The sequence below is a fragment of the Fusarium subglutinans genome, assembly GCF_013396075.1.
Source record: "Fusarium subglutinans strain NRRL 66333 chromosome Unknown NRRL66333_c0000152, whole genome shotgun sequence".
Taxonomy (NCBI): domain Eukaryota; kingdom Fungi; phylum Ascomycota; class Sordariomycetes; order Hypocreales; family Nectriaceae; genus Fusarium; species Fusarium subglutinans.
Window position 1 is genome coordinate 21939 of NW_023502215.1, and position 12917 is coordinate 34855.

General features: G+C 48.4%; 6 protein-coding genes across 6 annotated transcripts; 3 read left to right on the top strand and 3 right to left on the bottom strand.

Annotated features, from left to right (window-relative positions):
• Window positions 1-375: 375 nt before the first annotated feature.
• On the bottom strand, window positions 376-1133 carry FSUBG_9638 (sulfatase; the record flags this gene model as incomplete). The annotated part of the gene is made up of 2 exons (XM_036688172.1): window positions 376-635; window positions 710-1133. The coding sequence occupies 2 exons, from the start codon at window positions 1131-1133 to the stop codon at window positions 376-378; spliced, it is 684 nt and encodes a 227-aa protein (XP_036534848.1).
• A 1136-nt stretch (window positions 1134-2269) lies between these two features.
• FSUBG_9639 (uncharacterized protein) lies at window positions 2270-2584 on the bottom strand (the record flags this gene model as incomplete). The annotated part of the gene is made up of 1 exon (XM_036688173.1): window positions 2270-2584. One exon carries the CDS (start codon window positions 2582-2584, stop codon window positions 2270-2272), a length of 315 nt encoding a protein of 104 aa, XP_036534849.1.
• A 1530-nt stretch (window positions 2585-4114) lies between these two features.
• FSUBG_9640 (phenylalanine ammonia-lyase) lies at window positions 4115-6358 on the top strand (the record flags this gene model as incomplete). The annotated part of the gene is made up of 3 exons (XM_036688175.1): window positions 4115-4350; window positions 4398-4504; window positions 4554-6358. 3 exons carry the CDS (start codon window positions 4115-4117, stop codon window positions 6356-6358), a joined length of 2148 nt encoding a protein of 715 aa, XP_036534850.1.
• Window positions 6359-6610: 252 nt separating this feature from the next.
• On the bottom strand, window positions 6611-8664 carry FSUBG_9641 (phenylacetyl ligase; the record flags this gene model as incomplete). The annotated part of the gene is made up of 6 exons (XM_036688176.1): window positions 6611-7036; window positions 7086-7411; window positions 7470-7635; window positions 7681-7926; window positions 7977-8345; window positions 8395-8664. The coding sequence occupies 6 exons, from the start codon at window positions 8662-8664 to the stop codon at window positions 6611-6613; spliced, it is 1803 nt and encodes a 600-aa protein (XP_036534851.1).
• A 584-nt stretch (window positions 8665-9248) lies between these two features.
• On the top strand, window positions 9249-11040 carry FSUBG_9642 (TRI13-cytochrome P450; the record flags this gene model as incomplete). The annotated part of the gene is made up of 2 exons (XM_036688177.1): window positions 9249-10830; window positions 10883-11040. 2 exons carry the CDS (start codon window positions 9249-9251, stop codon window positions 11038-11040), a joined length of 1740 nt encoding a protein of 579 aa, XP_036534852.1.
• A 675-nt stretch (window positions 11041-11715) lies between these two features.
• FSUBG_9643 (capsule polysaccharide biosynthesis) lies at window positions 11716-12788 on the top strand (the record flags this gene model as incomplete). Its single annotated transcript, XM_036688178.1, has 2 exons — window positions 11716-11910; window positions 11961-12788. 2 exons carry the CDS (start codon window positions 11716-11718, stop codon window positions 12786-12788), a joined length of 1023 nt encoding a protein of 340 aa, XP_036534853.1.
• Window positions 12789-12917: the final 129 nt, after the last annotated feature.

Genomic DNA, 12917 nt, shown 5'->3' on the forward strand with positions numbered 1-12917 from the left:
AACCCTTGGGCTTGTGTATTATTCCGGATTAAATCAGGACACTTATCTTTATTAAGTCTGTATGAATATTGATGGTTAAGAGCTGAATTTAATGGGTAGCATTTTAGCTTGTTAGCCTGATGCATCGGAAGCTTGAACTATTGATGAACACCAGAGGTCATCACATTCTCCTCAAATAGGCATATATTTATAGAATATCCATTTGAATTAGACTCAGCTTCCTAATAATATAGTACAGACTCTCAGAAGTTGAAAGGTGCTATTGGCAGCTAATGTGACTTAAAAATATATCCTGAGGTACCCCTAAGGGGCAACTACAAGCTCTCTAGTTTCGGCGTCTACATCTGCTTAACTTACCGGCCAGTCATTGATTTCCTACTCCTGAATTTCTAGCCGGTTGCAGTCGTCATGGATGATGGCGATCTCGTTGGGGAGCTTTGTGAAGTCAATCTCCTTGATGTTGGCGACTTCGGTGTAGTTAACCAGGTCTCCCTGTTCATATTTACCCCACGTAAGGTAGTAGGTATTGGAAGGTTCAATCTGATACGTTGTAAGGGGCTCAGGGCAGAAGGTTGCTTGTGCACCTGAGAGGCCAGTGCCGTTGGTCGAGCCACCAACACCAATCATATATTTGCCTTAAATAATAGAAGACGTTAGCCACAGTCTATTTTCTGTGTATCCTCAAGAGCCTGCTATTTGATTCACTTACCCTTTTTGGCCTTTGCAGTGCTGAATTCACCCGTTTGGATCTCAAACGCGTTGGCCAGGGACGAGTTAGGGAAAGTCTCAGTTGAAAGCTGAGGCACATCGTCGTCGACAACCATTTTGAGAGTGCTGCCCGGAATAATCCCCCCTGTTTCTGTCTTAACGCCCAGCGTGACTTCGTGATTTCCACTAATATCCATATGTACTGCGTCACCAGGATTGCCATCACTGGAGCCCACGACAGCATAGTACTTGTTGGTAAGCTTGAAAGTGGCACGGTAGTCTACAGAAAGAGTCTTGGTGGCAAAAACGTTGGACCAGACTTCGCCTTGGACCGTTCCGGTAACCTTTGGCTTCTTGTTGAGCAGGGCGTATTTGCGCTGGACCCCTGATTGGTTCTTAACGGTGATGGTGTAAGTGCTGACCATCTTGAAGATATTTTTAGAGGATCTGAAGCTAACTAAGGATTGGGATAATAATGGAAGATGAATTTTAATTGAATTTCGGTACCTCGGTGTTGATATCAGACGATATTGAAAACATTTGCCATATGATGGGTGATCGTCACCATTTTATAGACCGTCCGAAAGTGTTGGGCATTAGTCAAGGCTTACATAGAAACGCCGTACCCAGATATTCCTTGCGCTCTTCTGGTAGCGCTATCGATACATGATACGTGATACCGTAGGGAGCATCTTGCGAAGCGAGCCTGTCCGGCATTCCACGACCAGAAGCGTTCGCAAGGGAGCTCACAGGACTAGCTTCTGTGGCTGGCTGAGATCAAACCCGCATAAAATTGCAACTTTCTCTAGTCTGTGGCTAGCTGAGAGTTATGCGATACGAATTACTATGTTCTGTCTTCCGTGGCTGGCTGACACAAGCCTATCGGTTGCCCGGCACCAGCGTGAAGCGAAGGTCGATTTCGGTCTAGGCTCAATATTAACGGTATACCTGAGACACTATAGAGAGCCGGACCTACAAGGCACTGAGATGACCTTGCCAAGGAACCCTGTGGCGTTTGTCTAAGCCTGACGTGGTTCACTAGCCAGAACGCCAAGGCTGGCTGGTGATCTACGCCTGCCACGTTAGGGGCCGAGTGGCTCGTGCTGGCGTTAGGCTCAGCAAGACTATCGATATGTGAACACACTCGGTGAAGTGGTTGCTTTGCAGTTGTTACACCATGGCGGGTTACCTCATTTACGAAAGGCTTGCCCAGACCAGCTGAACTTGCGGGGAGTTCACTTCAGCCTCAGTGCCCCAATAAGGACACAGTTTTCTTAGCCACCAATAGACCATGCACGAAAATAAGCCTGCGGTCGGTTCAGCTGAGTTGAAGCAGGCCTAGAACTAAGTTTTAACCTTATACGTCTGCGATTAACTTCTCCTTAGCCCGAAATCGTGCTGTTCCTTGCCGAATTATGCTCTCTCGTTCTCTGTTCCCTCTTGGCGGTTATTCTTTTGGCCCTTCGATAGTTTACTCGACCCAAGCTGTGATAAATCACTTGCCTGGTCACAATATCTAAGAACACTATTTATGATTTGCACTGTTCCACAGATTGTCCCACTACTTCATAGTCGCTGCTGATCCGATGGATAGTCTGATCGATGGATTGCAGACAATCTCGCAGTGTCGCTGCCTATTGCCTTGCACATTGAAGGTCTTCGTCACACCCTTTATAGCATCAAGATACTCTGAAATCCCTGTATACAGCTGAAGGCCAAAGGTGACGATACCGGCGGCTGTGCCGGTGATGCCAACTGACTCTGCCATCTCGCGGTTACTGCTGGAAGCCTGGAAAGGAACGATAACGAGATATAGACTGATGGAGATGATGATGCAAATACAAGTGGTGGGATCGAGTGCGCAAGAAGAGAACATGGTGGGAAAATGATTTGTCGGTGAAAGCCCGGTTGAAATGGACTGCGCCTCACGCAATAGGTGGCATATGAATCACCAAATGTCCATTCAAGTGAGACTGGCAGATAGGCGAAGCCTTGTTTTCAACCACCCAGTCACTTGTACCAATGAGGGAGCATCATTGGCATCTCCGTACATCCATTACTGGTCAGGATTGGCAATCAAGTGAGAAAAGAAAATCGTTGAATCAAGTTGTCTAGCTCATTAGTTTCATTTATCAAGTCATCGTTTTCCAAAGTGATTCGTCAGAAAGCTACATGTAATACACTGACTATTGTCATAATTGGCCTAGCCTTTTGGATATCAAGTGAGGAATGATAACGGAACTTTGCAATACGCATTTGCAAATGCCCGACTGTAGATGCACACCACCAATCATTGCCAAATGCTGCCCACCATCTTGGCCTCAGCCCACCACAGCGACTTCCGCATACAGGCATGAGATGACAAGAAAATACAAGCCCGCTGATCTAAGATCAAGCCTATGTATGTATGGTAGCCCAAGTTTAGGTGTCTGATTGATAAATTGATTCCGCATCGTCTAAAGCCTTAAGGCTTGTTCGTAATCCCCATCGAGACGCCATAGGTATTGCTTTGCGTCTGGTGTTTTCGGAAGTATGTCCCACTACTGTGTATGTCTCTATGCCTTCTACTTGACCTACTGGTGGCCGTCGACAATTGTTACATGGGAGTTATAGTATTGCTTTCCAGTAATCAGATACATCACCAGACCTTTTGAGCCTAGAGAGATGAGAGACTATTTTAATGTAAGCGGCAACTAACCAAAGTAATACGTTTAAACCATACCTATAACATGACTGTTATAAGGTGAAAGGAGGCTGCAGTCCCAACACTCGAAGGCAATGGACACAAACGGGTACTGAGCGCGCTCTGTGACCCCACACCCTCTATTATAGTCTCTCAAGCCGCACAAATACATGGATAAAGGTTGATATATGTGATGGCGGCTGATCATGGGGGCGGTTGGACCGGTAGCTCGAGATCAGCGATAATGGGTAATCCTGGGTTAGATATGCTTTATCATGGCTAGCATTGAATATGAACAAAGTCTACCCTCGCGCTACAAAATTTTGCAAGACAAGTAATCCCTCTATCAAATAGCTTGCATAACTGAAAGGGTGATCCCCCGAATCTTGGTCTTCTAACTGAGCGAACTAAAGTCAAAGGATCACTAAAAGGTTTGTTATGTCTCAAAGGGAAGAGCTTGCTAGAACCATTACAGACGCCTACTCGGAATTATATCGGTGTCTCCATTAAGGCATATTAATTCTTGCTGACTCAAACATGTAAGAGGCTGTGGCACAGATGCTGAGTGTGGAACAAATGTGTCAGCGGGATTCGGATACCGAACATGATATGTTACGTTTGCCGTACGCAGACCAGCTAAATAGCTAGCCATGACCAGGTCGAGTAAATGGTACTTTTCCTTCATTGACACTTTGTGTAGAAATTCATACCAAGCAACAAGAAATGCCGCTTCGAGACACAGATCATCTTTCTGGCTTCGGCCACCACGAGACTGCAGGCTCCGACCGGAACTGTGATACCTCTAGAAGCAGCAAACCCATCGAGTCTTCAAAGCGTCCACCAACTCATGCTTCTCAAGCCTGCAACATCTGGAGGAAGATTGAGCGTATGACGGAATATGGCTCCATTCTCCTGGATGGGTCTGACCTTGATGTGGCTTCGGTGATTGCAGTCGCGAAGTAAGTCACCACCACAGTTACAATTTGTTAGTCTAATGACGGTAAAGGCATAACTGCGATGCTTATGTTGCAAAAAGAGAGGATATTGCAGAGGGGATGAATAAAAGTGTTGCGTTACTTGAAGAGTATCTCGCCAAGGGCTACTTTGTTTATGGTAAATCACCTACTCACTGTCTCAATGCTCTAGTCTGACTGGATGTTAGGTGTCAATACAGGCTTCGGTGGAAGCGCTGATACTCGTACAAAAGACCTGCCAGCTCTGCAGTCGGCATTATTGCAGCTCACCCAGGCGGGAATATTAACTGACGAAGATACAAACGGGAATAGACTCAACACAATGCCCGTCACCTGGGTTCGAGCCGCCATGCTGATTCGCTGCAACACACTGCTTCGAGGCCATTCAGGTGTGCGTCTAGAGCTCGTTCAAGCCCTCCTTCTCCTCCTGCGAAAGGGCATGACACCCATCGTTCCCCTACGCGGGTCTATATCTGCATCTGGTGACTTGATCCCTCTTTCATATATTGCCGGTATGCTTGAGGGTAACCCAGACGTCCGTGTCCGTACAAGCACTTCATCCGTTCTATCTGCAGACAAAGCTCTTGACCTCGCTGGTCTAGAGCCAATCACCCTTGGGCCCAAGGAAGGTCTTGGGCTAGTCAATGGTACAGCTCCTTCAGCTGCGTTGGGCTGCCTGGCCGTACATGAGGCGAATAAGATCTTGCTACTAGCTCAAGGTCTCGTTGCCATGTCATGTGAGGCCTTACTAGGAAAGGCAGAGAACTATCATCCCTTCATTTCTTCCGTCTGCCCTCATCCTGGACAGGTCGAATGTTCTGCAACCATTTTGCACTTTCTCGAAGGGTCTTCACTTGTTCAACGGACCAAGGAGGAGGATAAGCTTAAGCCCGGTCTTGCTCAAGATAGATACGCTCTGCGAGGAGCTCCACAGTGGCTTGGCCCTCAGGTTGAGGATATCTGCGCTGTCGTATCTCAGATCACGGTGGAACTTAACTCGACATCCGATAACCCCATCATCGATGTCAACTGCGGTGAGGTTTACTCGGGCGCCAACTTCATATCTAGCTCGGTTGCGAACGGAATGGAAAAGACCCGCCTAGCTCTTCAGATGGTTGGAAAACTTCTCTTCAGCCTCTCCTCCGAACTCATCAACCCTACTACGAACAGGGGCCTCACCCCAAACCTTGTCGCCGACGACCCCAGTTTGTCCTTCACCATGAAAGGTATCGACATCAGCATGGCCGCTTACCTGTCAGAGCTTGGATATCTCGCCAACCCTGTGACTCCTCATGTCCAGTCTGCAGAGATGCACAACCAGTCGATCAACTCTCTTGCGCTGATCTCAGGAAGATATACTCTTCAAGCTGCTGACATTGTCACGCAAATGTGCGCTGCGCATCTTTTCGCTGTTTGTCAGGCGTTGGACTTGCGAGTTCTTCACATGACGTATCTAAAATGTGTGAGAAACGAGTTGGCCTCTATAGTTCAACCGTTCCTCAATGGAATTGAGGATAAGGTAGCCCACGGGATTTATGAGAGCCTCCATGAGACTATTTGCAAATCCTGGGATGCTTCTGCGTGTTACGATCTCAAAGATCGATGCAAGACTCTGTCCAAAGAAACAGTGTCGGTCCTTCGTGAGCATCTTGAGGAGCACGAGATGAACATTGTATCCACACGGTCACTACAGAGAGATCTGGAGAGTTTGGCATATTCGATATTTACTCAGTCACGGAGCGACTTCTTCGTCAAGCCTCTTACGAAGCAGCACCTCGGCCATGCTTCTCTACGATTATACTCATTTGTAAGAGATGAACTGGGCGTGCCGTTCCATCAAGGCTTGGTTGAGCATCCTGGCAGAAGTCTTGGGGAAAAGATCAATGGGCGAGAGAAAAGGACCATTGGGTCTTGGGTTTCAATCATCTATACCGCCCTGAAGAATGACCAGGTCTGGGGTCCTTTGGTTGATGCAGTAGGGGGCAAGACGTGATGCATGCGACTCGCCTAAGGCTCACCACCCATGCTCAACTTACACCGGTGCTCCCGTCTCTCAGAGCCTAGATCTCTTGCCTCTACATTCTCAGGATACATTTTCGCTACTAGAATCTATTGACCGCATTCGAGTATCTGCATTACATTGTTTTTCCGCATGTCATACAAGATCTCAACTCATGTGTTAAATGAAGTAATTACAATTTGATCGTTAAACTGAGTTGACTACATGTATGTAAAGAAAGATGGCTTAAACCCGAGCCGCTTCGCTTGTACCATTTGGTGCAAGAATCACGTTCGCCCCATTGATGCTCTTCACCGGGATGCTGCCATTCGTCCCATTGGCTCCATTCGTAGGTGTCTGATCCTTCTGCTTTGCCTTTTCTCTCAGAACCTTCTTGAGGACCTTGCCACTCTGACCACGGGGAAGCTCCTCGATGAAACGAATCTGCTTGCGTAGCCAGTGTGTCTCATCAAGCTGGGCCTTGATACTTTCGTCCAACTGCAGGATAAGCTCCTTCTGTTCTTGGGCGGTCATATCCTGCTTGGTTGGGACGACAAAGGCAAGTGGTCGTTCACCTGCTTCTTCGTCTACGACGCCAATGACTGCTGCGTCCAGAATACCGGGCTGTACGCGGAGGAGTTCCTCGATCTCAGCGGGGTTGACTTGTAGGCCCTGAGATACTCGTTAGTGGCTGGTGTGTGAAGAAAAGTGCTGGACTTACCTTGACCTTGATCATGTCCTTCAGTCGGTCAACGAGATAAAGATGGTCATCGCCATGAGGACTTCTTCTGAAGAAACCGATGTCGCCAGTTGGTAACCATCCATCAACAGTGAACTTTGCCCTCATAGCATCATCTTCACCCAAGTATCCGGGAATCATGGCAGCTGACTTGAGGTAGAGTTCTCCAGCAGTGTCGTACGAAGTAATCTCCTTCCCATCCTGGTCGATGAGACGACCTTGGTTGGATGGGAATAGACAACCGCTCGAACCAGGCATGATATCAGCCGCGCGACTAAAGGTCACAATGGAGACACATTCAGTCAGGCCTATTCGAGAGATGTCAGTCAGAGTTAGGATGCTGATCCAGTGTTGGCGTTGGCTTACCATATCCAACTAGGAGACTCCAACTAGGCATCAAGGCCTTCATCTTCTTGGTCACACTGTCACTGCATGCAGCAGCGCCAAGAACGACATCTTGAACGGAAGAGAGATCAAAGATCTCAAAGAGGACTGGGTTTGCGGCAAGTGCGGCAATGACAGGAGGAACCTTCTATCATCAGTAAAGCTGTTTCTTCACGGAGTATGGACAACGTACCAGGTACAGACGCGAAATGCGGTGCTCTTGAATTGACTTGAGCACCAATTGCATGTTAAAGTTGGGGTGGAGAACAGCCGAATCACCTCTCACAAATATAGCATGTGTAGTGACAAGACCGTAACCATGGTTGAGCGGCAGTACAGCAAGGCCGATCTCAGGGTGTTTGTACCCAGCAGAGCTCTCAAACACGGCTGCTTGAGTGACATTGGCAATAAGGTTGGCATGCGTAATTATGGCGAGTTTCTAATCACATTAGCCTTGGCAACGTCAACACTGGAGAATGGTTGGTATACCTGGGGTCCTGAAGTTCCACTCGTAGTAAGGTAGAACGCAACCGTGCTGTGAGCATCCTTGGGTTGGAGCTGCTCCAGCTCGGGAAGTTCACTGCCCTCCTGGTAAAGCTGGGGTAGGCACTTGATCTCTCCTTCGAAGTTGGGCAATTGTGTGTTGCTGGTATTGATGGAGAAGATACGTCGGGGCACTTTGGGAAGGCGGTTCAAGATTTCTTTACAAGAGGGTAGTAGCTCTTCGCATGTGATTAGGATGTCGCAATTGGCTTTGGTCATGTGCGAGGAAATCTCAATGGGTGAAGTCGTTGGCTGGATAAGTAGACAGATACCACCAATGCGATGAATGGCCCAGCAAACAACGAGAAAGTCAAGCTACAAAGCGATCAGAGCCGCAATCTCACGGGGATGTCAGAGTACTTACCGAATTGACGGCCAACACGCCAATGACCTTTTCTTCAGCAGTGCTCTGATTCGGTGACCACCCAAGTTCACTACACAAGGCTTTTGCCAAAGCATTGACCTTCTCTCTCACCTCCTTGAGGGTATACTTCTTACCCGTCAAGGCGCAGATGAAAGGTGCACGAACACTACCAGAGGCACGTCGGCTCTCAAGCGCCCACTCCGCAACATTTGCATTGGGAGGAATCTGGGTTGTGATGTCAGGGACCCACGAGGGAGGTTGAAAGACCATCTTGACCAAGAGTACAGGGTTATCCGCAGTGTCGGTATCAGCAGTGGAGAAGGTCGTTTCAGGTATGTTGACCCAACGGAGTGGTCTGATAAATAGACGGAGACAGTGGATGAAGTCGGATAACAGATGAAGACCGAAGAACGATGCTCCATCGAATAGAGCCACGTCCAATTATAATAACAACATCGCACCATAAAATTGATCTTGTGTAACCAGAATGTAACTGTCAGCTTGGGGATCGCGGGGTCGGAGGATTACAGGATTGAAGGATCACCAGAATCGAGGATTGACCAATTCAACAACACTAATTATCAACGTTTCGCCGCACTTTATCTTACTTACATCTTCGTGCAGAAAATCACCAAAATCTCGGACGATCAAGTGATAATAAACATGCCATTCTTCTTTGTCGCTGATAGCATGTGAATTGACACTCCCGATCCCGCAATCCTCTGATCCTGGGTCAGAGCCTCATCACCCGTAGACGCTAAATACAATTGGCCTGACGGCTTATATAGACTATTACCTGCTATTCCAACAATCTTAGTGGCACTCTCGCTAATTCCGTCCCAAACACCGCCATCATGTTCTCCCCATCACCCCAAACCCTCGGCATCCTCGTCGGCGTCTTCATCCTAGCCACTATCCTCATCCGCCGCGCCCTCCTCCCCAAGCCCATCCCCGGCATCGTCTACCGCGAAGCCAACGCCAAAAAGATCCTCGGCAACGCCTGGGAACTCCTCCAATGGAAGAAAAAGCACGGCGAGATGTTTGGCTACCTCGCCAACCTCGCCGTGGAACTCAACGAGCCTGTGTTTCAGATCTTTGTGCACCCGCTCGGCAAACCGTGGGTCATCGTGGCTGATAACCGCGAGGCTTTTGACATTTTGTCGAGGAGGACTCCGAAGGAATTTGATCGCTCGAGGTTCTTGAGGAGTTTGTTCATGCCGCTTGTGCCGGAGTTTCACTTCCATATGCCCACTGGGGATCAGTGGAAGGCTCATCGGAAGCTGGTGGCTGATACAATGTCGCCTGCGTTTCTGGGCGGTGTCGCTGGACCGCAGATGTGGAAGTCTACTATGAAGCTGATTGATCTCTGGAGAGTTAAAGAGAGATTGGCCAAGGGACGCCCATTTTCTGTGTCTACAGATATTCGCAAGGCGGCTTTTGAGATCATCTGGGCTGCGACCTTTGGCTTTGACTCGGGTTCGACAAGTGCTCAGACTGAACTTCTTGAGACACTGCCTGAGTTCGCCAATCTACCCGATATGGACCATGAAGTACACTTCCCCGTCGCACCTGATCCTCCCGTCTTCAAAGCCGGTCTCGCTCTCAACGACGCGATGAACATTGGTGTTCAATCGCTTGTACCTGGTCTGCATTTGTGGTTGGCTTACAACCTCATGCCATCTTTACGCGCAGCCCGAAGTCTCAAAGAAGCTGTCATCCAAGACATGATCAAGCAAGCGATCAACAAGTTCTCCAACCAGACTGATCTCAATTGGGAGGACCAAGGTAACTTGAAGCGACACATGAAGAGCGCCGTCGATATTGTCATTGCTAGAGAAATTGACAGCGCGCGAAAAGAAGGCCGTACACCAGAGTTGATGAGTCGTACCGTCCAGGATGAATTGTTCAGTTTCATGCTCGCTGGAAACGAGATCTTCACTCTCACGGCCTGGACTCTTAAGTTTCTCACTACGCATCAAAATGTCCAGAAGATGGTGCGCGACGAACTCAGGGAACAATGCAGTGCTGCTGTTGAGAGAGGCGACGCACCAACCGTCTCAGAAATCATGTCCGCTCGACTACCTTACTTTGAGGCTATGATTGAGGAGTCTACGCGATGCGGCTCCGTTACACAGACTAATATCCGCACGACAATGCAAGAGGTTAATATCCTAGGTCATATGGTTCCAAAGCACACAGAGATTCTGATGCTGAACAATGGACCTGGAAGTTTCATGCCTCCGCTGTCCGTTGACGAAGAAAGGAGATCGGAGAGCTCAAAGGGTACAGCTGGTAAGATTGGCCAGTGGAATGTAAAGGGTATGAGAGACTTTGACCCAGAGCGATGGCTCGTCAAAGATGAAGAGGGACGATTGACGTTTAATCCCAATGCTGGACCACGACATTCATTCGGTGCAGGTCCCAGAGCCTGTTTCGGTAAGTTCCCTGCACTAATGTGCTGTAATCCAGTTACTAATCGGTGTTACAGGTCGTAAGTGGGCTGCGCTGGAGGTCAAGATCATGATGGCGCTGATTGTTTGGCACTTCAACTTGGAGCCCACGCCGAAGCCACTGTCGAGCTTCAAGCCTTTCCCTGGCGTTGCGCATCGGCCGGAGATGATATATTTGCGTTTATCGAATGTTTAGAAAGGGGATTGGTATATAAGTTTGAACAATGCTACAAAGGAACATTGAGATCGTCGCAATGCAATCGTGTTGGTTATAGTGATGTTGGTCCAGTAACATTCATGACTACAGTGTATGTACCGAGAATTAGGCTCACATCCCAGCGGCTGTGCCCAGTTACAGTGAACTTAGGCCACCTCATGCCCTTCCCCACGGCGGGCACTCAGTGCATTTCGCACCACAAGTTGGCCGCCAAAATTATCATAAGAAGCAACAAAGTCTCATGATATATACATCTCACAATTACAATTGATGTACTGGATATTTCTTCCATTTCGTGTGTTGTAATGCCATTTGTAAACTTGCTCCTCATTGCTTTGATTGCCGAACGGCGGTCTTCAATTGACTGTTTCACTGTATGACAAAGACCAACACCAATCGCAAACTCCAACGATCCTGATCCTGCAATCCCCACGTCAGATCGTCCCGGTCTTACAGTGTCCTGATCACAACTTACAGTGAGTGCATGCCCCGCAGCCGGAACTCAATTGCCCCGCTGATCCTCGAGACAATATGACAATTGCTGCACAAAGACGTATTCTTCCGTTCAGTCAATTTCAACGTCAGCATCGCATCTTGTTGCCTCAGTCGCTTCTTTCAAGCTGAATATCAGTAGCAGATCGGTTGAGAAACATCATGGCACTCGGCTTGAGCAAGTTGAAAACACTGGGTCTCAGTATCCTAGTCTTTGGGATTCTGGTCGCAGGATTTGACCAGCCAGATGACACAAAACAACGCTTCCAGTTCAACATTACAGGCACGCGAGTCTTGGGGTTGTTGATGGTCATATTCTTTGTATCAAACTTCAAGTCGATGCCCTTTGTCTGGACAGTAAGTTTCCTGTTTCTCACAACTTTGACGTGCGCTAAAGGGACGATCAGTTCCGTGTTCTGTGCACTATTACATACCACACCGTCCTCCGCAAATCACCGCAATTGGGCCCCAAAGCTCTCTTCAAGCCTATCATCGCCACGACTTCCACTTCTCTCCTCGAAGTCGATTATTACCTGCACAAGTCCAACTCGACATACTTCGCCGACCTTGATGTTGGGCGCGCGCATTTAATCGCATACCTCTTCCGCCGTGGCTTCCATCGATTATCCAATAACACCAAGCTCGGAATAGTTCTTGATCCAAAGACCGGAACTCCGATGGGCGGAAGACTCGGGATAAATCTTGGCGCCGTTGAAACCTGCTTCCGACGCGAGATCACAGCGTTCAAACAAGTTGAGATGTGGAGTTATGTCTTGACTTGGGATCGGAAGTGGTTATACATCGTCACACATTTCGTGCCAAAGCGTACAGCACTTCCGACAGAGTGGCTTGATCCGCAGTTTGCGAGAACGGCGACAAGGCCGCTGCTCAAAGACTCTGGCGATTTGAGCAAGAAGGTATACGCTACGGCTTTGAGCAAGTATGTTTTCAAGTTGAAGCGCCTGACTGTGCCGCCATCAACGGTGCTGGAGGAGGCTGGTCTGCTGCCGACACGGCCTGGAGGATGGGCAATTGGCGAGCATGACCTGGAGGCGTCGGGCCCAGATATTTCGGATGTTGGTATTAGCAAAGATGGCGAATGGGATTGGCGACGGGTTGAAGCTCAAAGAAGGAGGGGAATTGAGTTGATTAGCAAGCCGAACCATCTTGACTTAATCCATGATGGCTTTGATGGGGGTAGTGATGGAGCAATTGGCCGGTTCAGTCCAGGATAGTATATCTACTTTGATAGCATTTTCATGCTTCTCAAACTTAACAACACATTATAATAGATACGAAAGCGAATGTACATGCCAACCAGAAGTGACACATGCAAGCTGTGGCGAGTTCATCGCCGTGTTTGT